This window comes from Nelumbo nucifera, chromosome 1, assembly GCF_055504915.1.
Source record: "Nelumbo nucifera cultivar China Antique chromosome 1, China Antique-T2T, whole genome shotgun sequence".
In the NCBI taxonomy this organism is placed as follows: Eukaryota; Viridiplantae; Streptophyta; class Magnoliopsida; order Proteales; family Nelumbonaceae; genus Nelumbo; species Nelumbo nucifera.
Genome location: NC_142649.1, coordinates 199,854,270 through 199,882,241, shown reverse-complemented (window position 1 = coordinate 199,882,241; position 27,972 = coordinate 199,854,270). Strand labels below are relative to the sequence as shown.

Below are 27,972 nucleotides of genomic sequence, written 5' to 3'. Positions count from 1 at the left end.
GCCTCCAACTCCAAGTATAACCAATCAGCGCTCAGCGGGTATCCAGCTCACAAAAGTTTTTGTGAATTCTATCATCATCATCATCATCATGCAGATCCTTTAATTTGGAAAAATACAAAATGAACATAATAGAGTTAATTATCGTTCCATCATCATCATCACTCACTTTTACACAATTGACTAAGTTGGCTTGATCAATGTGATCGAGAGAGAGGTTTACCGAACAAGAGAACCAGAAAGACCCACGTGAAGGGCGCACTCGTGTATGGGTCCTTTCGTGCATGTCTTTATATATTTCATAAGAGGAGACAGCACAGGGATAGAGTAACAGCTGTGTAATCCTTCTTTCAGAATAAGAATATTCATTCATCCCCAACCTCAACACAAGTGAAGCAATGGCAATTAATCTCATGGAACATTTCTTTTCCATTTTTATTTTTTCTTTCGGTTAATATTTCCTTCCTTTCCTTCCATTTTTCATATTTGGGGGTCGGTATGGGGTTAGAAGATAGACTGGAATCGGGATCATACAAAAATGAGGGGTTTTAATTGAAGCTGAGTGCAGAAGCCCCTCATTCATCTTTCATTGCAATCTCATGTCTCCTTTCTTGACCAATTTCCACAAGCAACGTCAGAAGAGCCTCACAAACTTGAGAAGCATTGGCTTCACAGGGATCATCTTTCATGGATGAATAAACCATCCAAGCATGGTCCAGTTTACGCTTGGGACGGACTACAACAGATCCAGGAACTTCTGCATCACGACACGTGACAAGTCCATCACTCTTCTCACCGTATCTGACCTGAAGTAGCTGTGCACATGCAGCCATTGCAGCAGCAAGGGGCATAACCACTGGAACTTTTGCTGACTGACTCAAGGTAAGGGGTGCAACCATGGGAACCTCTGCATGTGCAACATAGGACAAGGAGGCAAGAACCCCAGGAGTAATAGCAGCCTCTGTATGGAAGGAAACAACAGAAAGTTCTCGAGGCAGTTGATACTTTTTTAAGAATTCCTTTCTCTTCTCATATGTCAAGTCTTCTAGGGCCTGTATGTCACCCTTCAGCACATAAATGAAATGAAGAAATTAGATGCCACTTCCTGATCTGGTGATACAAAGAGGAAATGAAATCCGATATTAAAGTTTCCTGATTCCCTATTAATGTGATCAGACGGAGAGGGTCTATCCTCGACCTCAGTCCAAACACACGCACAAAAAGAAAAGAAATCTAGCCTGTTACAATAATATCCACTCCGCCACAAATACATGTACAGGCGCGCACATGCGCACACACGGGGTGACACGGAGATTGTAGCCCATTTAACCCTATTTTATCATCATCTAGAAACTTTTTCCTAGCCTTGCCCTCTCAATGCTCTTGGTTAGGAAACTCTCCCACTACTCTCTGAACATGTCACCATCCTGTATGTGTATATCCATGTATTTTTGTGTCATGCTGTGTGACATACTCAAATTTTACAAGATGGCATAAAACTTTAAAACTGACAAAACATAAGGAGTTCCAACAGTTGAGTATAAAGAATTTAGATGTGGGTTCCCTAAATCAATATACAGGGTATTCTGCTAGAGACACTTCAGTTCTAGGTATTGAGGGCCCAACTCTCAGCTATAGCCAGCTAGAGACCATACCAACTGAGCCAACATCAATTAGTTGGTGTACTCTAAATGGAAGTCATCATATAAAACAAAAACAATGAAAGTCATCTCTTTCTTCTCTCTCACTTGATTCTTTCCTCTCTCTCTTGCCCAATATTTAGGATTGTCAATGGGTCGGGGCTGGTTTGAGATAGCCTGTACTAAATTATTTATTTATATAAAACTAATTTACTAACAAATTATTATTCCTAGCAAAATAGACAAAAAACCATCCTGATTAATACTCTCTCTCTCTCATAGAGCCCAATGTTTAGAGTTATAAACAGGTCGGGTCTGGTTCAGGATAGCTTGTACCAATCCCATCCTAGTAATAAATAAACTTTATTTATTTATTTTGTTAAATTAAATGAATCATTTATTTATTTACCTGCCCCACTCTCCCCCAGAACCCAATATTTAGGGCTGTCAAAGGGTTAGGTCTGGTTCGGGATAGCCTGTACTAGTCTTGTCCCAATAAAGTTTTATTCGTTTATTTTATTAAACTAAATACATTGTTATCTATAAACTCTTATTTATTTGATTTACTAAATTATTTATTTATTTAGAAATAATTTACTAATAAAAATTAGACCCAGAACCATCTCGATTAATACACTCTCTCCTCGAGCCCAATATTTAGGGCTATCGATAAGTCAACAAATTATTATTTCGTCCATACCCTTTGCGATAGTGCCATTTGTTGATTATTTTATGATTTTCTCAATAATTTTTATTGTGTTGTTATTGATTTTTATTTTTTATATAATAAAAATTTATACATGGCAAGCTTGGCATTAATTAATGTTGACAACTTCTGATCTAAATGACTTATGACTATAAGAAGAAAAATAATGTTTTGCTAATTTCTAGAGAAAGAGGGTGATGACGGATGATTGTTAGGAATGGCAATGGGGTGGAGCGGGGACAGGGAGCCACTCCTATCCCCGTCCCTGCAGAAATCCCAATCCTTGTCCCCAATGGCGGGGACAAGGTTATCCCATCCTCATCCCCATAGGGATCCTCACTCCCCATGATTTTTCTATGATGTCAATCATTTGTTTTTTGTTTTTTTATTTCTTTTAAAAAATTAAAATAAAATAGTTAAAATTTACAATCTCCTATTAAAAAAGATCCAAATATCTTCAAACATATCCACCTATATTTTTAAAAATATTAATATACAAAAATATTAACATATATAGATACATGCATACATATATACATATACAAGTAGGGGATCCCCATCGGGAGGGAAAATTGCCATCCCTAATAATCGTCACTATATTGTTAATTTCCTAAAGAAACAACATTTTTATTTTCTTATTTTATATATTGTTTTTCTTATTTATTCTCAACTGACTCCATTTATACCTTTGTAGCTACCAAGAGAAAACTCTATGATAAAGTAAAAAGTAAAAGACAAATAATGTTTACCCAACTAACAAAAGTTGGTTATGAAAATAATTATCATATAATCAATTATTCTTCAAAGTTGTAATAATCTATGTACGTTAGGGTTATGAAAAAAAATCTAATTTTTCGTATTGTGATTATTTTCTTGATTTTATTTTAAGAAATTATTTTTCATATTAAATAACTTTTACTACTAATACACGTGCGTAGCACGTGCACTTCTGCTAGTTTTATATAAATGTAAGAGTGCATAACTTATTTTCTTTGGTTAAATATTCTCATATAAATGAATGCAAAGTCTTCCTTTCCGTACTTAGTCAATGTGGGACCTTAAATGAACAAGCCAAGTTTAAATAGTTGGGCGTGCAAGTTGACATTCAAGATCCCACATCAACTAATTATGAAAATGAAGGTTTTTTACTCATCTATTTAACATAGTTGTCAAGGCGACACCTAGGTGACAAGGTGCCCTTGGAGTCTTGCCTCGCCTAATCGCCAAGTAGTTTTCTATAGCGCATTATAACAAACTTTTATATTCTTAATTTTTTGAGGTTATAATTATAAAAGACATTTTTAAACTAAAATATTCATTTTGTGTGTTTATACACTAATTTCTTTTTGTTATTTTCTTATTTGTTAGGGTTTAATCAACACAAACATTGCTAAATGCTGTATTGAACCCTCAGAGACTTCTTCTTCCACCTTTTCTTTTCTTCATTTCCTATAACAGAAATAGGGGTTCAACCCCTACATTTTTTGGACTTTCTTTTCCTTCTTTTTCTTCTCATGAATATGTTGGAATATGTTGATTTTCTATACTTTAACATGAAGTTTATACTTATGAAAATTATGGATATTTATTAAGGAAATATGATTATGGAATCTAGGGAACTACCCTAGGATACATGTTTTTACTTACAAAAAATTCATCGCCAAGGCGACTAGGCACCCCCCTGTCGCCTAGCCTCGCCTTAGTGCCTTGAAAACTATTCTGTTTAACAATAGGCAACCCATGAGTGTTGGGTTGGAATAAAGTAGTTCAAAGCAAGATCCCACAAAACACTTCTATACATATACTATACATTTTATAATTTAAAATATTATAAATATTTACGTTTTTATTATTTGATGTCATAGGCCCAAAGCCTGGCCTAGCCCAGAGTCACTCCTACACATGTTGTCTCTTCATCTAAATTCTATTTCCTTTTTTTCCTTACTATTAGTTTGTTTTTAAATTATTTTAGTTTTTCTCCTTTTAGATTTGCCCATCTAATTCTTGGATGCCTATTTTCTTTTGTTTTCTTTTCTCCATATTTTAATGCACAAATCTACCACCATTAATTTCTCCCCCCCCCCTCCCAAAAGAAAAAAAAACCACCATTAGTCTATGTTCTATGCTTCAGCTTTCCCTTAGAATAACTTTGTGGTACTTAAACATCATTCATTCTATTCTCCTAGCAAGGAAAAAGTAATCTATTTGACTTGAGGATGCTTTTTTAAACATTACTTAAATGGTTCATCCTTTTATAAAGCATGTGTTTATTATTGCCATATCATAAGCTGTTACGAATTGTAAAATGTATCTCCTATTTCATCTCTCAAACTAAATCCCCAATGTGCACTCTATCAAATCTTCTACTTCCCTCCCCACATGCCCATCTCCTATAAAAAATCTTCTTTCAATTTGGAAATTTCTTGAATTAGTCTATCTATGTTTTCCAAAAATTGCCTCTTAATGTTTTCTTCCTAACCTAATTGAGGCGTATAAAGTAGTACTTGTATAAATAATTTCTTCACCTAAAACAAGTCTAATTAATTTTAAGGAAAATCTATGATACCAGAAGAGATTTGACCAATCAAAGCACCCCTGTGAATTTGATGAATACCACCTGATTGGACATCTCTTTTATGATACCAGTTGGTTGGCTGTAAGTTTATCCGATAATGATGTCTTTCCGGTATCATAGTCGAATTCTATCCCCAACTCTTAACATTTACAATTTCAAACGAATTCTATTCCCGACTCTTAACATTTACAATTTCAAATTTTTAGTTTTTTACCATTGTTATTGCTAGTCCAGATTTTTAGACATAAATTGTTGAACATTTTGGGTTAAAAGTTTAACAAAGTTTAATTTCTTAGTGGCATAAATTCATCAAAGATGTAAAGTTCAGTATGATCATCCAATAGAGAAGAAAATAAAGATGCAGAGCAATACTTTATCTACTTGAGCACACTTAAGAGGTGTTTGACAAGTCTTTTCGTGTGGTTTTTCGGGCTTTTCAAAGCATGGAAGGCCTCTCTGTTTGGCAATGAAAGACAGGAAGCCAGAAAGACCTATGCCCTAAAAAGCTCATGGAAGCCCAAATGGCCAAAAATCTAAAAGCTTCAAATCAAGCTTCCTGTCTTTCTGCACCTAAAATCTTTCATTTAACAGCTCTGTAGATCATGGATTTAAAGACAAGACCCCAAAAGCTCATTACATCTTTTGGCCATTTAAGCTGTTGGAAGATCTTTCTCAAAAAACTTGCCAAATGGCACCTTAGTAGAGAATAGAAAATAAATCTACAATAAGAAAGCAATGCCCATGAACAAATGCATCAAATAATTCAAAAATAAAACAAAGAAAAAAGATATTAGCCTTAAAAAGAAGAAAGGCATATACCTTAATCACTTTACAGATCAAGATCTCCATGAGTTTTCTTAATTTGACATAATCACCAAGCTGCCCTTCCCGCATGATATCTGATGCGATTGGGCTACCTCCATATGGGCTTTGTGCTAAAACCAACCCAGCAACTTTGTCTTTCAAATCAGACCAATACATAGACAATGCAGCTGCTGCATCCACTCCACCTTTGCTATGTCCAAGAAGCAACACACGCTTCTTGGAGCCCCAATAAATTTCCTCAATGTACTCTTTTATTTCTCTAGCATTTTTCTCCACTGAAGCCTGAATGTAAATGCCAAAATATTAAAGAAAAATAACCTAACAAGAGGAATTTAAAAAGTACAACTTACAATTGAAACACCTACCTCACTGTGAATCTTGGCAATATGGCATGCAAGACCCATTTTTGAGAAGCACAATTTTGTACTCACAAAATAAAGCGGGCCATGGTTACTAAAAAGACCTGCCAAATCAGAAAACATGGAAACATCATAAGCAAACCAGTTTAAATAAAAGTTGAGTTCATCACCACTCATGCAGGGGGATATGAAAGTCAGGAGGAAACCAGCTGTATCAGTATCCAACCACTTGATTATCCAAACCATCTTGATTTCTCCCATCAAAAACTGATATGATAAGAGAGTTGCCATTTGCACTTTACTGGGACATTCCCATGGAAATGGGTTTGGAGAGGCTCATATTCCCTCCATGGTATCCTTTATGTGAATTGTGGTAGTTGGTAGGTAAAAAAGGGCCATTAACCAATTCTGGTCCTGGAATGGGGGTCTTGGGACCCTGAGTTCAAAGTAGTCTTGCAAGGAGTACAAATTGCTAGACACTTAAATTATGACAGAGTGGTAATTGAGGGTGACCCTAAACTGGTAGTAGGGTGGCTGAAGGAGCCAGAAACAGTGGTTTGGAATATAGGGAATCAATGAAAAGATTTAAATGGTTAATTAGAGATATGACAATTACTGTTCAATGGGATAGCTGTTTTTTTTTTTTACAAAACCAGGGGTGCATAAGTCTGAACTGTTTTTGGCTCAATTGTAATTCTGATTTTAGAATGGGAGCTGCATCTCATGCCTCTGTTTGGATGCTGTTATTGTAATACCTTTTAGTGTCTTTAATGATATTTTCATCACTTATAAACAAAGATACTCATGGGAGCGGTGGACTGGATATGAACTAAACCACCTGCATTTTCTTGCATGAAGTGACTGCTCTCAGACTGAAACCCATATTCTCATGCTTGTAAGTTCCAGGGTTTACCATTGCACCATGCAATGGTCTCCTTAGCAGCAGATGATAAGTTCTTGAGTTTTGACAACTAATCATCTCATCTCTAGAATAAGGGTTCTTGACAATGCATGTGTGCCATATGCAGTATTGGTGGAGTTGGTTCGGCATTTATTAATCCACTGCAAAATTTCCTACATGTCTGTTCATACTTATAGCCCTTCTCTATCAACTTTGGTAACTCCTAAGAACCTTTCTATGTTGATATCCTCATGGCCAGTTAGAGGTTTTAGTCCTGTAGAACCATCCTCTGGAAGCGGTGGCCCTTCACATTGTGTTGGAATACTTGGAATGAGAGAAATAGTTGAGTTTTTGATAGAAAAACTTACCACTATATACGTAGTTATTGAGGCTATGCTCAGTTAAAATTCTGCTCTAAAGAATCTTTATTTGAAGATGAGTTTTAAGCCAAAAATGATTAGAGATTAACATTTTAGCTTCAAAGAATCAAATCTTAGACTTGAGTTTTGAGCCCCCCCCAAAAAAAAAAAAAGAATTAGTTTCAACAATTTTTGTAAACCAAGATAAAGCAGGTCTCTCGGCATCACAAACCTCCATGCATTAGGTGATTCAAGAACTATTAAGATGGTTGCAAACTAGCAGGCTCAGCTCATGGTGGTTCAGACAAATGCTGAGGCAAATCAGGCGGCTCTCAAGAAATCTGAACACAAGATTCACCTGGATTCAAAGATTGGAAAATGGACTACCCAATTCTCTAGCCAGACAAGGGATGAATAGGTTTTGGGAAACAATGTAAAAGTGTTTGACTAGACTAGCTACTGCTGGTAGCTTGTCTACTCTTCTGTTGCACATATTCTTTTTCCAATAGAAGTTTCTTGTTACCTATCAAAAAGAAATCAGAATTAATTCTTCAAAAGCATCCCAAATTCCCAATACAGCCTGGGAAGACTGAGAGACAGCTTTTATAGTGCATGAGAGCATCCTCAAAGATTTCAAAGGGATAAAGTTCGATCTGTATGACTCTTTTAAATGGTTCTTCACTCTTTAACCATGTAAAGCTTTAGTTATGACATGGTTTACCACCTCTTTTAAGAACATAATACATACAACACCTTTACCCATAATAGGAAGAAAATGCCTTTAGTTAAACTGGTAATACTCATTTAGTTATGCCAGTTATTTTCTATTAGGGCACATCCAGGGTAACCCCTAACCTCCCTGGATGTGTTCCATCTGTGAGCAGGCAAACAGTAAAAAAAAAAAACATAGTAGTTTCTTCCTATTTTACTTCTCTAACAAGTATTAACCTTTAGTGATGAAATTGTATAGATACCTGGAACCAGCAAGTAAATCATTGAGTTTGGCAATGTGTGAACACCATGCCTGACAGATGGAGAGGCAATTGAATTTAGTGGTTGGAAAACCAAATTACACAACCATGTTATGCAGCCCAATACATAAAAGACTAGCATGATGCTATAGGAAAGCTGATTTTTTTGTTTCCTGAAAAAGGGTGAAGTATAATTGTATAGGAACACCTGATATTGTCAAGCAATTCCATGAATCTCTGTGTCCCATCTTCAACTGGGGGCATTTCTGATGCATGTTGTAGCCATCCAATATCATCTGCTGACCCATGTACAGTCCTCCGGGCACGGGCAATGAGGCTGAACAAGACAACATCCAAACAACCATAAATTTTGAAGAGGATAGAAACTTCCACCTAACAGTGCTTACATACGTGTAAATGACAAAGTATATATGGTTGTTTATGTCATATGTGATATTATTTAGTCCAAGGATATGAAATAGATGTTATAACTGTAATTCAAAAGAGATTCTCTATAAAATGCATTATAATGCATATTGGATCAACGTGGTGTCATCAATTGGCTAAAATCCAACCATTCTTTTATTTTTCCTTTATGACAAAGAAAAAAACCTTTGATAAAGAAAGGAGAACACAAGAATAGATGATAAGGAATCACCCAGGAAGTAAGAAAAAGTGATATCTTATCATCCTCTCCCCCAAAACAACATAATCGCATTTAAAAACTAAGAACAATATTCACCAACACAGACAACAGTGACACACTTTGCTCTTTTAAATCATCATACATTGAAGAAAACATAGACCGTGACCAAAAACCATATACCACAAACAAATAAAAACCACCAGTTCTTACCTACACAACCCCATCCATCAATGTCTCACAATAATGTTCACCTCAGAGTATCAACTATAAAGCTCCCCTCTTTTACCTATTTTCCTCCAATCCTCATCTTACATCCACTTCTCATTTAGATAACATACTCTCTCTAGCATGGAACTTAGACCATCTGAAACTTCAGCTCCTCTCAACCCCTACTTGAATGAAATAATATCAATCATCAAATGAAATTGATGATTTTCCATCTTTATCTCTTTCTTCTAATTCCAAAAATACTTCCTTGCAAATACTTCACCACCCAAGAACAAAACCAACTCTTTGCTAACTTGAATTTCTTTTTCTACTACCAGAATTTGTTTCTACCTCTTTATTTACTAAAAGTAACTTCATCCAAAGGGAATTTGTTTCCATCTCTTTCTACCTCTTTCATTAAACTAAGTAGAACAGAGATCAATTGTACTTTTGTTGTAGCATCACAAGTCAGCCGTGGTTACTCACCGCAGAATACAAATAAAAAACCTAACTTTTCCAGCCGCAGTACAATCTCATAGAACACTATAAAATTTAACATGCTTACTCACATAAATCCACAGAAAGAAAACCTGTGGACATAAAAGCAAGGAGCTTTGTACAACATGTGCGCCCTGCAAAAATGTTACCCGGATGTGATGCATGGTAGGATCGTGAAAGGGTGATAACGGCAGCGGACAGTCTGCACAGGCTGGTAGTGGGTCCCCACTTTATGTTCCGATGTGTGTCCCCATCAAATCAGCCTAGAGATCTAAGTTTAACCACCTTAGGAAAATTTTGGAATTCTTCATTCCATGCATGTATAAGCACTCTCCTTTGTCTATAAATAAAGACCCTTCCCCTTCGAAGTGGAGGGATCTTTTTCATTCATCCTTTCAGCATTCCTGAGCAAAACCCTAATTCCCTCTCATTATTTCCTTCTTCTTCTCAACTTCAGAGCCAAGACTATCATCACCACTGCCTTACAAGTGGAAATTTTTCTATCTATCTTTACTTGTCAATTCAGGCTTTCAAGCCAAAATATGTAAGTTATTGTCTACTTTTTTTGTTTGATCTGAAAATTAATAGACCATTACCAATGCACAAACAAGAATAAAAGGTTTTTTTTATCAGTAGAATAAAAGGTTATTTAGAGATTACAAAGGCGTAAAACACATAATAATATACACTAAAATAGATAAAAAGAAAACTTATTAAAGGCACACACTTAGGTTGCCTTGCACCTTATCACAGGCAATGCACCTTTCAAAAGTGGCCTTCTTAGATTTTGTAAACTTGGGAGAAAATAGTAGGAGAGGAAGAAGAAGAGAAGAGAGAAAACAAAGATTTAGGATTCAAAAGGTTGTGCTAGCAGCACCAACATTAGTATTTATACTGGGGCGACCCAATATATAAATAAAAGGGAAAATTACAAAAGTGCCCCTATGACACTAAAGCTTAAACTAGCAATAGATTTAACACTCTCCATCAAGTTGGGACATAGATGTCAATCATGCCCAATTTGTCACATAAGTCATTGTGCCGCAAGTGATATAGACCCTTTGTGAAAATGTTTGCAAGTTGCTGCTTAGAACTAACATAGGGAGTACACACTTCCCCACTGACAAGTTTCTCCTTGATAAAATGTTTGTCCACCTCGATGTGTTTAGTTATATCATGAAGTATTGGATTAGTTGTAATGCTGATGGAAGCCTTGTTATCATAATAATAAGGACATGGGACTGTCAATAGAAAACCCTAGCTCACCCAATAGATTTTTTATCCACATAATCTCAGCCACTCCATGAGACATAGCTCTGTACTCAGTTTCAACATTGGACTTAGCCACAACATTTTGTTTCTTGAAACTTCTTGAGATGCTTGAGAATTCTTTTGGCCACTTCTAAGTGTGAAGGGCATTAACTAGCTAAGAACACCCATGGCATAAGCAATGTTTGGTCAAGTCATAGACAGTTACAAGAGCTTCCCTACAAGTCTCTGGAATTGCTTCACGTCTTTAATAGTCTCACAACCACAATTACTTAGTCTGTGGTTTGGATCAATGGGAGAATGAGCCAGCCGGTTTCACCCCCAATTTTCCTGAATCTTGTAACAAATCTAGAATGTATTTCCTTTGAGAAATGATGATTCCCTTTAGTGAGTGGGAAACTTCAATTCCAAGGAAATATTGCAAGGGACCTAGATCTTTCAACTCAAACTGAGAGGCTAGTAATTCCTTTGGTTTCTGAAGTTCAGTTTTCCAGTCACCAGTGATCACCATGTCATCAACATAGACTATTAAGGATGCAATTTTTTCTTCTCTTCTTTTCACAAATAATGCACGATCCGTCTGACACTATTTGTAGGCAATCTGCTACAAAGCTACATGAAAATGGATGAACCAAGCCCTTGGTGATTGTTTTAGTCCATACAAGGTCTTCTTCGGCCTGCACACTTTTTGTTCACTACCGCACAAAAACTTGGAGATTGCATCGTATACACCTCTTCTTCAAGGTCACCATTCAAGAAAGAATTTTTTGTATCCAATTAATGGAGATCCCAATCAAGGTTAGCTGCCATAGAAAAAGGACTCTAATAGAATTCATCTTAGCAACCAAGGCAAAGGTCTCTGCATAATCTACTCCATACATTTGAGTGAGCCCTTTCGCCACTAACCAGGATTTATACCTTTCCACTGTGCCATATGTCCTATGCTTCATTGTAAACACCCACTTACACCTTACGGGTTCAATTCCTTCAGGAAGATCCACCAACTCCCATGTACCATTTTTGTGCACAACCTTGATCTCTTCTTTCATTGCATTTGTCCATTCAGGTATTGAGAGAGGCTTTGCCACATTCTTAGGAATAAGAATGCCACCAATGGAAGAGAGAAAAGCAAGAAAAGAGGGTGAAATATTCTCATAGGAAATAAAATGAGAAATAAGGTGCTTAGTGGTGCAAGACCTTACTCCCTTTCTTTGAGAAATAGGGATATCTAGGTCATCAATAGTAGAAGAATCAATGGCAATGGGTTCAGACACATCAAGGAGAACAAGAGTACCTGATTGGATAGGATCCGCCCTTGGTGAATATGATGATGTTGGTGGTATATTTTCCAATTGGTCATGGAATGAATTGATGATGTCTTCCTTGAGATCAAAACCAAAAGGACATTCTCGAGTCATGGTGGAGCCAATAGACTAATGCTCCTGAGAGGCCATGTTTTTTGTTTTGTTCTGGTTTCTTACTTATCTCCTGAGCCCACTAAGGCTTCCCGTGGAGATCCCAACAAGTGTCCCTAATATGCTTAGATCGTTGACAATGGGTACACCAAAGTTTATCTTTGTCATACACTTTCTTCTAGAAATCTCCCCTCTTAACAGAACTTCCATTGCTTGCATTTGCACCTCCCCTAACTACCAAAGCATCTGGCTCCCCCTCAAAAGAATTCATCACATTTCTCCTACTCTCTTCTGATTGCACCAAGGCATACACTACTTGAACTAAAAGGAAGATCTTTACTTCCTAAAATCTGCACCTTGATGGATTCATACATAGGATTTAGTCCCAAAAGGAAGACAAACACTCGTTGTTGTGGAACCAGACACTTATAGGTCTTGGCATCTACATCACATTTCCAATCCATATTCAGGTAGTGATCCAACTCCCACTAGATAGATGTTAAATCTGAGCAATAAGCTGAAAGGCTCCGCTCCCCCTATCTACAAGTAGAAGATTCAACTTGTAGTTGGTAGATTTTTGCATAATGCCTTTGTTCAAAATATGTGAATTTTGCTTGCTCCCAAATTTCACAAGCTCTCTGCCCACAAAACTTTTCCTCACTTGTGGCAACATGGAGACTAAGAGCTATGACATCAGTATACTATTTTCCTGATTCCACTTATCATGTTCTACACTCTTAAACTTCGGCTCCTTAATTCTTCCATTTATGTAGCCAATTTTTCCCTTGCAGTTATGTAAAATTAATTCCCTTCGACCATTCTAGGTAGTTTAGTCCATCTAAGGGAACCACAACCATAGGAAAGTTCATACCAAATCCCCCACTCACTCTACCATGGCTAGTAGACACACCGAAAGTGGCTGAATCCTTAGAAGACATATTAAAAAGGACTGTTGTTACAGTTCAGCAACACAGCAGGCACAAGAAGGTGGAAACAATTACCACACCACTCAGCCTTATACAACAGCATAAAAAAAATATTCACCACTGTCCAAACACTAAACAGGAAATAGAACACTTCTGGACTGGTTCAGAAGCCAAAAAATAACAACCAAGATCAACAAAGGTCTGGATAGCCTCTACAAACATCAAGCGCCCCTCCTCTAGGGCAAACAATTACACTTTCATCAAAAAACAGTGAATAAACCTGCTGTCACTGCAAGCACAGGTGAGACCTACAAATCACTCACCTGAACATACAAGGATCACATGATCCACATAGGGGAAGAGAACACACCTCAAACACCCTCCTGCATTCTACCACTACACATACGGGTTATATCTTGGCACACGACCAAGAGAAAAAAAGAGAAAAAATTAAGTTGATCCCCTTAAACCTGCCGCTGGGGTATACTTTCCTTGATATGGAGGAAAATACAGCAAGAGAGAACAGGAACCCTTGATCGAACAGTCTTCAGGGCCAAGATCCATGCTCTGATACCATGTAAACTTGGGACAAAATAGTAGAAGAGAGGAAGAAGAGAAGACAGAAAACAGAGATTTGGGATTCAAAAGGTTGTGCTGGTGGCACTAGCATTAGTATTTATACTAGGGCGACCTAAGACAAAATAAAAGGGAAAATTACAAAAGTGCCCCTACGACACTAAAGATAAAACTAGCGACAGATTTAATAGATTCAAACAAGGTACATGCCTTAAAATACACCTCACACTGTGCATGACACACCTTTTGAAAACTGGTTTACCATTTACAACAACGTTGAGTTTTAGAGAGGGAACTTCAATCTTGAGAATTGTCATCTGCTTGATCAACTTTCCTAGAGCATTGTCTCCTCCTATAACATTCTACCTTTATCTTTTATAGAAGTTGGAAATCAAGTAACCACTCAGAAACAATTTTCCTAACTTGACTCTACACCATCATCAACACCTTAACTCTTCAATTAGAATCATTTGATGTCACCTCCCCCTTTTTAAGATTTTTATATCATCATCATCATCCATGCCTTATCCCAACTATATCCTTTTTAAGATTTTTATATGATATCCCCATTCTATCCCTCGAGAATCTGCATCCTTCATTTGATTTCTCTATTTTTCTACCCAAATGAGGAACACATCCTTCATTTCATCCTAATGATGAGCAGTTCTTAAATCTCCTCATTTCCCATCACATCATCCCTCTATTCTTTAAATACTAACCATTTCCTCATACTGCAATAAATGAATATCCATTTTCTTTACCTTGAAATTTAAACTTTTTTATCAATAACCAGAAAACTTCATTAATTAATGAAAAAGATACAAGTGAGCATCCCGGAGAGAGATAAACTCTCTTAACACTCTCCAAGATGACAAAAACATACAACAATTACAGAACAGCCCAGAAGAGTTGATCCCTTCCCACCCCTTGCTTTGCCAAAACATCGGCAAAGGCATTTGCACTCCTTTTAACCCACTGCAACTTGATCTCTATATCTAGTGTTAAATACTTAAACTTCCTCCTTTCATTGACAAATTTCTACTAGCCAGTTTCATCTTTTTGCAGCCAGCTGACTACCAACTTTGAATCCCCTTCTATGATCAATCTTCTTATATTCAACTCCTTGGGCTTTTTGGATCCCTTCCATCACAGCCAAGATTTCTGCCCTGAATGAGTCTCCCACATCTATCGGCCCCGACTAAAGGGCAATAGTTCCTCCCTCTTCATTCCAAAAAACACCTCCAAACTTGAAGGGCGAGGATTCCCCTCACTACTACCATTGAAATTCAGTGGGACCCAAACCGGCCTTATAACAACTCTTGAAAGAGAAGAATCAGCCACCTCCTTCCACTTCCTAAGCAGGTCATTTGTGGAAATATCATCAAAACTTCTCAAGGATTTAACCCAATGGATCACTCTGACAGAAATGGCTTCTATGATTGCTTCTCTGCTCCTTTCCTTGTCTGAAAAAATTCTTTGATTCCTTTCTTCCCATATTGTCCAGCATACTGCCGCTCTTGTACACCCCCAAAATTCAAAGAGTTCTCACCCTTATCCATAGGACCTGAATAAAATACCAAAATTACCCCCACTATTTGCCACCTGACAACCTGACCTTAATCTTCTTGCTGAATTGCAAAAGAACTGCCCTCTAACCCTTTGTTACCTGTTGAAAACCACTTCTATTGAACTTCCATCCCCCTCTTTAGGAACTCCTACACTTTCCTCCCCAGTCACTAATACTTTGCCTTCAATCAAAACACAAAATTTATAGAAGTTACCTGCAAACAAGAACTCAGAAAAGGACAGAACCAAAGATGAATCATCTGATTCAATGGGGATTTTGGAAACCTGCAACTGGCCCTTGAGTTGAACCACTTCTATCAATGTTCCTAAAGCGACCATATGCAACACAGACCCCTCAAAAAAAAAAAAAAAAAAAGCTGAACTGCATGTGGAGCAGAACTCTTGCCACATCGATCCACAAGTATCTTTAATGAAACATTATTCAATGTCACAACTGACCACACCCATTGATCAATTCTAAGTTTGGCTCTATGCCATTGTTTTATCCCCTGTTCCAAAATGCTTTCAGCTTCTTCCTCAGCTGAGCAAATAAAAAAAGGCCTCCACACAATTTCCTAACCTCCACTAGTCCATCAGTGCTCCATTTCTTTGTCAACCACTATGCTACATTCCTTACATCAGGATTACAATTTACAAAATATCCAACGAGACAAGCTTCTTAAAATTCTATCCACTTTTTCAACTTCCCTGTCTCTGCCAACTCAACTATATTGTTTTCAAGTCCTACAATATTCAGGAGGATTACTAATAGATGATAAGAACTAGACTAAAAGCAACCTTATCCTAACGAGATCACATCAGTGCCTCACATGCACAACCCAGCGTGCATGGAAACATCTCCCATACTTGTCAGTGGGAGATGTTCCCAATACACAGTTGGGATGTGCTGTGGGGTGCCACTGTGAACTCTATCCTAGCCATGGTTTCAAATGTCGCGAAATGTTGCTAATGTCGCCCGACATATGTTGATGTCGAAGTTCACCGACATGAAAATGGATAGTAATATAAAAATTACATTATTTCGGTTGACACTTCCTATATTTCGGAAATGTCAACCAAATCAGTCCAAATAACCAAAAAAAAAGACAGTTTTTCCTATTATGTCGACTAATGTACATTAATAATATAATATATTAGTATATTATATTATTATAATACAATATATTAATATAAATTATTCCATTAATAATTTCTATTTAATATTTCAAATAAAATATTTATAAAAAAGAATTAACAAAATATAAAAACAAAAGAATAAATTAATTACTTTATAATATAAACATAAAATCTTTTTCAAGTAATAAAATATTAACTAGTTAGTATTTTTTAAAATATTTATTAAAATCAGAAAATGTTTATTAAATTTTATAATAAATCATATTCTACATTTAATATAAAAAATCAGAATAAATTTATTAAATTTTATACTAAATCATAATTTATTATAAGTTTAGTATTAAAAATCGTAATAAATTCATTAAGTTTTATAAGAAATCAGAATTTATCATAATCTTAATACTACAAAAAGAAAATCAGTTTATTAAATTTATAATAAAACATAATGTATTATAAATTTTAATATTTAAAAAATCAGAATAAATGTATTTCTATTTAATAGTGTGAAATAAATATATTAGAATTTATAATAAATCAGAATTAAAAATAAGAAAAGAAAATATCAGATAACCTTGTAAAAACATCAAAATGCATAATAAATCAGTAAATTGTCATTTACTAATTTGTTATTGAACTTAGTTTCTTACCTTTATATAATGGTTGGGAATAAGATAATAGTCTAGAAATATGTATTAATGCTTCTTTTATCATTTTACAAAATATCAATGCATATTTCCACATATTTCATAATATTTCCACAATGTCTCTAATTTTTACAATATTTCCCCTCGACATTTCCGACATATGTCCTATATTTTGGTGTCACTGCACACTTCTGTTTTGCCATTCCATTCTACCAAGGTTCATATCCTCTGTTAGAGGGTCCTTGAGTTGTTTAGCATTATTTTTTATCAGCAAAATGAGAATTTTATTCAATTAAGAGAATTAAATACAGAATAAAAGCAGTTAGCAAGCAGACATTTTTCATAATATTTCCACAATGTCTCTAATTTTTACAACATTTCCCCTCGACATTTCCGACATATGTCCTATATTTTGGTGTCACTGCACACTTCTGTTTTTCCATTCCATTCTACCAAGGTTCATATCCTCTGTTAGAGGGTCCTTGAGTTGTTTAGCATTATTTTTTATCAGCAAAATGAGAATTTTATTCAATTAAGATAATTAAATACAGAATAAAAGCAGTTAGCAAGCAGACATTGCACCAGAAATTGTTACAATAAAGCCCCAAAAAAAGCTGCTGCCTTTGAACTCCCTATTTAGCTAGAGAATCAGCCATTCCATTTGCAGTTTTCCTGATCCATGTGAACGAGGCATTGAGTTCCCTTGCTATGTTTACCATCTCCCTTAATGGATGTCTATAGATCCAAGGAACACTATTGCTTGAAATGGTCCAAGATATCACTATTTTTGAGTCCCCTTCTATCTCCAAGTTCTTATGATCTACTTGCTTGGCAATTTTTAACCCTTGTAGCAGAGCTAATAGTTCAGCTTTTAAAGAATCACCTTCCCCTAAAGGTCCTGAGTACATAGCCAATACATTGCTTTGTGGAATCTCTGATCACACCACCAATTCCTGCCATACCCAGATTTCCTATAGAGCTCCCATCAAAGTTCAACTTAATCTTGTTGGGACCCAGGGGCTTCCACTCCATCACCTTTCTTTCTTTCTTTCTTCTCAGCAATGTGTGCCACTTCATTCCACATTCTTACTATAGTAATAATTGAGAAATTTTGAAAGAGCTGGAGTGATTTTACCCAGTGTGCAACTTTTATCTTTATGGCGTCCACTAGATCTTCTTTTGACCTATACTTCTCATTAAATATTCTTTCATTCCTTTCCTCCCATATAGTCCACACCACTGCTGCCCTTACTGATTTCCACATAACCCTTCCTTTTTTCGTTGGCATCCTTAACAAGTTTGGATCGAAGAGGTATTCTACATCTTGGGGAGTACTCCACTTGCAACTAAAGAGAAAGCAAAAAGATTCCCAAACAAAAAGCACAAAAGGGCAATGGATCAATAAATGGAGTAGGGATTCAACCATCAGTAGAGCAAAAAATGCACATATGAGGGGAGAGGCATTTATTTGGCCTCTTTTTTTGAAGCATGTCACAAGTGTTCACCTTCCCAAGAAATACCTCCTAACAACAGAGCTTGAATTTTTGGCGGAATGGGCTTGCTCCAAACCTATTTCACTGGAAAATTCTCACCGTCGAGTTTGTACAAGGTATTGAAAAAAGAAGCACAAGGTACTGTTACAAGAAGTAGACCATACTCTAGTGTCCTCCAAAGATTGAACCAAGAAAGGGGATTGAACCAAGAAAGCTGACTTAAGATATCAACCAAACAAATAAGGGACTCACACTCATTATTCCTCAAATCCCTTCTGAAACCAAAATCCCAACTCAATCCAAAGTGAGAAAAGGTGACAAAATTCGAAATGCATTGTAACTGGTAGTTAGAAACTGAATAAAGATCAGTGAAAAGGGAGCAAAAAGGAGTATCACCCAACCAAAGATCTTCGCAAAAAAGGACCCTAGAATCACAACCCACATCACATACGAGGAGATTAAAAAAGATAGGATATGCCTCTTGTATTGCTTTCCACGGAGAGCTTGAGGAAGATGGGGGGGCTATTTTAAACATATAGCTATAGAAGGAGCATATCGCTTAAGGAGGTTGTTTAGCATTATATCATGAGTTGAAGGAGCATATTTTAAACATATAACTCCAAAAGCATAGTTTTTATAATCGATAAAAGAAACTAAGATAACAAAGAAAAAAAATTATAGATCCATCTTTATTTCCAATTATGCCACCTCTCTTTTGTACACCCCCTCTCTACTCCTGTTGTCCATTATAATCTTTTATCTCTTTCCACTAGGAATTAGAAAAGCCTCTGACCTGTGCCTCATCAACATTGGAGAAGCTGGAGCCTTGTTATTTCATTTCAAATGGATCCAAAGATTAGGCAACTCTTTAGCAGGTCATACGGCAAGGGATGGCTTGCAGTGAGCTCTATTAGGGAATTCCCACTCCACTTTCAAGGAATGCCTGCGATTTTACATGCTGCCAACCAAAAAGACTTAACTGAGAAGTCACCTGAATGCTCTGCACCCCACCACCTCCTTTCCTGAGAGTGAATCTGAATATGTACTTGCTTAAGATCTCCCAATAGGGCCAGCAACTCTTCCATTTCCCAGTTATATAAACTTCTTCTAAGTTTTGGCACCCAAATAAGTTGATATCCTGTCACCTCAAAATAATCCTTGACTAGGGTATTTCTGTCCATTGCTGCATTGAAGATTTGTGGGTATGCCAGATGTATGGATCTTGATCCACCAAACAACATACCAGAATTTTATGCTACCATCATGGCATGGTTTGAGGAAAATTTTCTCTGATTTTCATGGAAACTTTCCATACACCTGAGCTGAATGGGCTTTGGACTAGTGCAATTTTCCACCCTAATGCAGCTTTCCCATACTGATCATGAATTAGTGTTCTCCACAAGGACTCTCTTTCAATGTCATTCCTCCACAGCCATTCTCCCAACAATGCGTTATTCATTTTGCTTAATCTTCTGATGCCCAACCCACCCTTGTTTTTTGGGAGGCGAGACCATGCCACTAGGTGATAATTGATTCATTAACTAGTGTAGATTGTAATTATTCTGTTTAGTTTTATCAAACTTCATGAGATAAGCATTGGATGGTATGTAAACATAATATTTTTTTTTCCTAAACCAGAAATGCATAAAAAACTAGTAAATCTAATATTTTACCTTTGGAAAATTGACAATCCATTTCGGGCACTACCGGAAGTTTCTGCAATTGCAGTTGTATTTTGAGGTGAAACTGCTACCGGGGTCCTCAGTTGCCCATCATGTATAGGTGGAGCAGCAGTGGCAGTGGCAAAAGATTCAGAAAATTTTGTTAATTCCACCATGTTCATCCCCGAACCTCCATCCATTGGTCCTTCTGAAATAATTACATGGTATGGTGATTGGTGACAAACTCACTTCAATATCTTCATATTCATCAACTTTCCAATCCATCTGTAATTTAGAGGAGATTCTAAAATACCATAGTTAAAATACAACTGAAGTCATGCAGCACACACTGATGGGTATTTTTAAGAGAAAAACAGTAGAATATCCACAGCGAAATGAAGAAAATGGACAAAAGGCTTAAACTCAAAATTTACAGATCCAATCACAAGAACAATAAATTTTATGGTAAAGCCCATAATAGAACTTAGTCCTATTCCAAGAACTTGGAAAATTCAAGCTAGTAGTAATCTGGATAGACCCAACACAATAACTAGAAAATGTTCTCCGTGAAATCCTCTCAAGGTTTAGTTCTTCAAATGTTGCTTGGATCTTCTTGTCTTCATTCTCATGATTTGCTGGGAAATAATCACATCATTCTCAAGATATTTATGATATTTTTTTGCTCGCACTTTTGGAGAGATATTAGGTAATATACATGCTTTATATATAAAAAAAAAAATCAAAAAGAGTACATGAGAGGAAATACACTCATTCACAAGGTAAGAACAAACAATCCCCTTTAAACTAAAATTCTAGCACGAATTGATCAAAAAAAAAATGGAGCTATACAAAAAAAGCCTTCCCTATTCATGAATTTGCAAGGCCATCCACTAAGTATTTATTTCCTTAGGTATACAATTAATCTGGACCCTCAAGCATGTTGAGGTCTCTCAAATCTCATTTCTTTGCATGTTTTTGAAAAAAGTTAATCAAGATTCATTAATAAAAAGGGGGGGGGGGGCATGGGAAGATGTACAAAGCAGGGGAAGAACCCCTGTAGATTACAAAGGAGGAAGCTTGTCACCATAAAGATGCTCTAAGAACACTCCACATTTAGCTAAGCCATCTGCAGTATGATTGTATTCCCTTGGAATCCAAACTAACTTTACATTTAGGAAGTCCAAATAGTCCCTGGCCTCATCAAGATAGTGACGTAATCTCCAAGGTCCTCCCTCTTTGTCTCTTAACCATTTTATAGTATTGGCTGAATCACCTACAATGGTTACATTTTGAATTCCCAAATTTTTTATAATTCTGATTCCAGTGAGGGCAGCCATGACTTCAGCCTTTGTAGAATCTGCCATGCCAATTGGGCCGCTGAAAGTCCAACAGTCGTTTCCCCTTTCGTCCCTTAAAGTTTCTCCAATACCAGCTAATCCGGGATTACCCATAGCACTGCCATCAAAGTTTAAGATCATCACTCCTTCACTGATGGGATCAGGAATTCTCAGGGGTGGTTGATGAAGGTGAGGGAGAAATAGAAAGGGGAAAACATCTCTATTGAGGTCATTGACTGAGACTCCTTTGAACAGATCTGAAATCACCATCCAAAGGTTACAAAGGTAAGAAATATCTGAAATTAGCTCCTACAGGGACCTTAGTATGTTGTCAAAAAGCCTTTTGTTTCTTTCATCCCAAACACCCCACAGCACTGCGTGTAACGTTGATAGCCAGTAGATTTTACCCCTCTTAACCCTGTTCCTTGCCACTGTTGAAGAAGGTCCTTGACATCCTTTGGTATAGTCCAACTGTAGACTGCCATTTTCAGAAAATGGAACCAAATCTTTTGGGTGAAATTGCAATGAAGAAAGATGTGATTTGCTGATTCTCCTTCACTGAGGCATAAAATACAAACATGAGGGGAAATAGACAGTCTTCCCAAAAACTTTTTTTGCAAGAGATCACAAGTGTTAACTTTCTGGAGGCAAGCTTCCCAGACAAAGAAGCAAACTCTTGAGGGGATGTGGCTGCACCAAATCTTTTTAAAAGGAAAGGGGGGATGATGATTATCAGTAATCAAAGCCTTGAACATAAACTTAGAAGAGAAATCGCCAGTGGGGTGCAGGGTCCAGATTCGGGTGTCAGACTTGGAGGGGGAGATGTAAGCTTCTTTAAGGGTCTGAATTAAAGATATTAGTTCAGAAATTTCTGAATCCCTTGGGGGTCTTCTGAGTTGAAGGTTAAGGGTGTTCTCAACAGTTTGGTCTGGAAGGTAGGCAAAAATGGTGGCTTCTTGGTCAAGGGTAAGGCAGAAGAGTCTAGGGAAGGAGGCAGCAAGGGTAGAATCCCCCCACTAAAGGTCTTTCCAGAATTTAATTTTTGAGCCATTTCCTACTTTATATCTTATGAAAGGAAAGAAAGAAGAATAGGTGGAGATGATGCCTTTCCATGGATTTGTGGATTTTATCCTGTTCAAATGAAGATTGCTACCCCACCCGTTTACATTTGATTCGTATTTACTTGATATGGCAGCAGTCCAAAGAGCATTGGGTTCTTTGGGGAATCTCCACAGCCATTTACCTAAAAGAGAAGAATTTTTCTCTTTTAAGTGTCCAATTCCCAGGCCTCCTTCCACTTTAGGCTTACAAACTTGTTTCCAACTGACTAAATGATTCCCCTTTTCCCCACCTCCTACCCATAGAAAGTTCCTTTGAAGCTTCTCAATCTGATTCCTGATTTTGTTTGGAATCTGGAAAGTTGAAAGGAAGTAGACTGGCAGATTTGCTAAAGAGGCCTTCAAGAGAGTAAGTCTTCCCCCTTTTGAGAGATGGCATTTTTTCCAAGCTGAAAGTTTCTTCTCACATTTTTCCACCACTGGTTTCCAGAAATTGAGACTTTGTAGATGAACATGTTGAGTTCTCTAGGTGCTAAATCCTAGAGAAACCACTGATGCCTACTCCGGTGGTTTTATCTTTTATCCCCTTACTCTTATTTTGTTCTTTCTATTTCTTCTGTTTTTCTTATTTATCTTGCTATTACAAGATTCTGCCAGTATAATTTCTCAGTCCAGTCAACATTGGTTAATCTTTTCTTCTTCTTTTTTTTTTTTGATAAATGAAGACATTTATTTATTAATCACATAATGTAAGAGTTAATCTTTTCTTCTTTTTATTGGTAACTTAAATAATTTTACTAAGAACAATAACCTTTTCTTTTGGTGGGCAAATGGGCTACACAACAGGGGGCAGCCCTCCCTAAACACCTAAACCCCACAACCCCAGTGAAGGTGGGACTTGATCCCAGGCTCTTCACTGCAACCAGCAAGAGACTTTACCAGCAAGCTAGCTGGCACCTTCAAACAATAAGTATGCATGTGAGATGGTATACATACTGGACGGGGGCCAGAGAAATTAAACAAACTCCAGATCACCTTATCCAGGAATAGGCCCCAACACCTCAGAAATATAATGCCAAAAAGAAAAAAACAACTTACCAAGTTCAGTATGGAGACTTGGGGGAGTTTTCTATTCTGTGGTCTTAAGTAGGTGTCACATTTCAAACCACTGGGTCCCACTATGGTCTAAGGGTTTTTGAACTCACCACACCCTTGATAGGTGTGGTCGTCTGCATGCTGTGGTGTGTTGTGTTCCAAAATATTGGGATTGGGGATGTGCTGGTTTCAAGGTGAGATTTACTGAATCAATGCTAAATAAAGACAGAACAGTGTGCTCTGGTTGGGAACACAAGAAATAGGCATTCTCAAAAACTTATGACATTTTGAGGTATGAAACCACATATTGCTGATTCTAGAATGATAAACCTCTCAAAAGAACAGTCATACACTGCTGTGTGCTGCTACTGGATGAAATACAAAAATAACACAGCTATTAGAGAGACAGCAAACCAATCTGAAAAAAAAAAAAAAAATCACTAAGTGCTAACAAACACCAATGGATCCACACAGTGCAATGTCTATCCCCGAGAGTCCTCCAATATCAACCTGAACTGCAGGCCCAGACCTATGAATACCGCAAGCCCAGCCCACATCCAAACCTAAGACTGCAACACATGACCTCTCACCTTTTCACACACACACAGAAAGTCTTAACCTCAGCACATCATCCCTGACCTTAGAATGGTAGCTAACATTTTTTTACTGTTCCTTTAGTAGCTCCCCAATCTGCCGTAGTTGTTTCTCCTTATAGAACTGATTTATATACAGCAACCTGCCAGAACAAACACAGTGCTTGAAGCAAAAACTCAATCATACTGACAGCCCTTGTACTCTTAAATCCTCATTACAAACCTCAGTCCAATTTATTTATCACACTGTCTTTCTTTTTGCAACTGTAGCTTTCTACTTATACCAGTTTGCCTTTCTTCCCACAGAATGGATTTTAAAATTTGGTGCAAGATGTAGTATAATATTTTTGTTTATTTCCCTTCTTAATCTTTTCAAACTTGGCGAACATAGTCCATGAGCCTTGCTTCAAGAAGTGCACAAGGCATAAGCTTCTCAGACCTTAAATACTGACTTTACATTTTTATGTCAAGATGCAACTAAACAACAAATACTATATAAACATCTCAATAGAAGGGAACATCACAGATTACAAGGAGAAAAGAAGCCCACCAGCAACATCAGAGAAGCAACGAGTAAAATATGAAGTTGTTTGGGTAAGATATGAGGCAGCTTCATTAAGAGCTGGTACAGAAGTAAATAGCTGAGGGAATAGTTGGGGGATATGCCCCTCATTTCTCAATCCATCATTCTGGCCCTGAAACAGAAGCAATTGTTAAAAGATGGAACTGGTTAAACCAACTAATAAGAGCTTTCAAGAGAAAAAGAACAAGGGGGCATCTTCAATTCAAACAAAGTAAAACATGTGAATAAAATAAGATTATGCAGCTACTAACCAAAGTTTTTTTTTTTTATTTTGAAAATAAATGCATTGAAGCCAAAGTAGATCAAAAAGTCAACTTTGAACAAATGAGAAAATTTTCTTTCTTTGAATAACCTAAACTCCAAAGTATTAACACTACCCAATCACAAGATATATGTAGCAAAGAAAACATGACCTTTTACTTATTAATTCGGCATCTTAAAAAGCACAGAAGATAGCAGATGCACAAACATGTCCATAGTAGCCTTAGTCAGCCATACCCTGATGTTTTATGAGTTATAAATACTAGTTGAGTGGCATGTGCAAGAGGAGAGAAGAGAGAGGAAGGGAGAGAGATGAATATAGTGTGGAGAGAGAAAACTAAATGGATTAGATTTTTCACATAGTGATCTGGATGTGAAGCCCAGGGAGTATCAGCATTATAAAGGTAAGCCATAGCAGTTTGTATGCAGCTGCTTAAAGTGAAATAGGAAATACCTTTTTCCAGAAAGGGGGGAAAGGATACAGATTCAGCTGCAGGTAATTAATGATGGACAAAATGTAGTTTAAATAAGAGAGAAATGCTATCATTGTCATTTTTCTGCTTTTTTACTTTGAATACAAATACAGAATGCATAAAGGCTAGTGATACGCTATCCAAGAGAAAGTGTAGGAAGTCTAGAAATGGTAAAAAGCTATTGCATCATTATAAAAGTAGAATTATCCTTACCACCAAAGATGTAGTTGATTCTCCATATTTGGATTCTCTAGTTTCCATGACTGAGAGCAATCAAAGGTGAGAAGGAACCAAATAAGTTAACAGATCAAAGGATATTTTCAAGTACAATGAAAATACAAAACAATATTTCTTTCGGTTTTTTGGGTAATGATATTTTCAAGTACAATAAAAACAATACTTCTTTCAAACTTATCATTTTTATGTCAAGAAGCTTGAAAGCTAAGAGTGCAAAAGGAACACACATTGCGAGCACAAAACTTTTATTGCCTTGGTTGCAAAAAATAATGACTTAATGAGCATAAAACTTTACAACATCCATATTGTGAGAAAGCGAGATAACATGGTTCCAAGCTCTAATATTTCCACCAAAACAAAAACAAATTCTGGAAATATAATTTTCAGAATTCTATTGTAATAATTGCATTTTATTTCCAACTACAAATTAAATACTGTATAAGAAAATACTATGCTGCTGGAAACCAGAAGGGCTTTGACCAGTCAACCCCCCCATCATCTTGTGAATTTGATAAATAACTATCCGATTGGTGACCAATTTTATGATACTGGTTGACTGGTTACAACTTTTTCTGGAATCTTAGTCAAACTCTGCTGTATATGAAGAAAAGCTTCTTGCATCAATTGTTCAACCATCAGCGATGAAATAAATGAGTCAATTGTGCCACATCCATAACCAAGAAAATAACTCACTTGTGTGTTGAGAGAGGTAAAGACATGGCATCATCCATAACTTGGAAGGTATTTATGAAAACAAGAAGGGTACCCTATGTCTATGCTATATGCTACATACCACGCAGCCCTTCTATGTCTATGCTATATGCTACATACCACGCAGCCCTTTATCCAAACCTATTTCAATAAAATAATGATGCAGACGAAACCATTGTGTGTATCCTCGGATGGGAACATGGATCCAAAGTAAGAGGCATATGATACTCATGATAGTAGATGACATCAGAAAAAGACTTGGCCTCTGAAAGGGCAGTAGCAATAAAACAACATTAATGCCATAACCTCTGCATTCTGACATTATACAATTCGTCAATCTGCACCTCTCTCTCTCTCTGTTGGACAAGTATTTCCTCAACCCTAGTTCAGGAACACGTTCATTGTGTCCTTTCAAAATCAAGCACAAGAATCAGTTATACGTAACACTCCCATCACTCTCCCCCCCCAAAACCCAACCCCAAAAAAAAGTTCCAACCAAGTCACAAACACCGCCTTTGTAGAATAAATTTTATCCGCAATAAATCTTCAGCTTTATCTGTGGTTTTTCACTTCGCATACCTTGTTGTCAGCTACCTTCATTTAATAAAACACGCCCTCGATCGGATATATTTCAATACGAAGAGACTAGTCAAAAGACCAAAGATTGCAACATCCAATCATGATCCAATAAGTATAGTGCCCAACAAATTCAAAGAACCTTAACAGACCAACAACATGAAATATCCATGAGAACACAATCTGAAACAAACCATGCGGTTAATTCAAATGCATTTCAACAACAAGAAGATTATTGTCTCGATTACTCAAACATTAAAAAAAAAAAAGCCATTTGAATATAAGATTACAAGAAATAGAATGGCATTAATTCAATTGAATCTAGAATACAACTCTCACAGAAATATCAATTTCCGTTTCCCTCAGGTCAAAGCCGATACAGAAAACTTGAAACAATTCAAAGCATTAACGCTCTAAAGAACTCAAAATTCTCCAAATAACAGAGTTTTGTTTCCAAAACCCTAAATTGCGAATTGTTTCGGATCATACCGTTAGATGTAACCGAAATATCGAATAATCAAAAGAGGGAATCTGAATTACGTCGAGAAATGGAAGTTAGGGTTTAGAGCCTCGTTGATCGGGCAAAGATATTCTTCAGTCTTCACGGCCAAGAAATAACAGCACAACAACCGGAATTTGGCGCAAAAAACTCAAGCCAAAATTTTTGAGGAAACGTT

General features: G+C 36.7%; 1 protein-coding gene across 3 annotated transcripts; it reads right to left on the bottom strand.

The window, feature by feature from the left end:
• Nucleotides 1-56: 56 nt before the first annotated feature.
• Nucleotides 57-27,972, bottom strand: LOC104602397 (alpha/beta-Hydrolases superfamily protein). Of its 3 annotated transcripts, XM_088895835.1 has the most exons (10): nucleotides 27,785-27,972; nucleotides 27,299-27,437; nucleotides 25,985-26,034; nucleotides 25,005-25,149; nucleotides 20,384-20,579; nucleotides 8,542-8,670; nucleotides 8,337-8,386; nucleotides 6,109-6,206; nucleotides 5,738-6,025; nucleotides 57-1,061 (listed from the first exon to the last, which is right to left on the bottom strand). In XM_088895835.1, exons 3-10 carry the CDS (start codon nucleotides 26,030-26,032, stop codon nucleotides 573-575), a joined length of 1,443 nt encoding a protein of 480 aa, XP_088751961.1. In that variant the 5' UTR covers nucleotides 26,033-26,034; nucleotides 27,299-27,437; nucleotides 27,785-27,972; the 3' UTR covers nucleotides 57-572. The 3 variants fall into 3 exon arrangements, with proteins under 3 accessions (XP_088751961.1, XP_010264385.1, XP_088751962.1); XM_010266083.3 differs by lacking the exon at nucleotides 27,299-27,437 and having other exon boundaries at nucleotides 27,785-27,971; XM_088895836.1 differs by lacking the exons at nucleotides 25,985-26,034; nucleotides 27,299-27,437; nucleotides 27,785-27,972 and having other exon boundaries at nucleotides 20,384-20,656; nucleotides 25,005-25,144.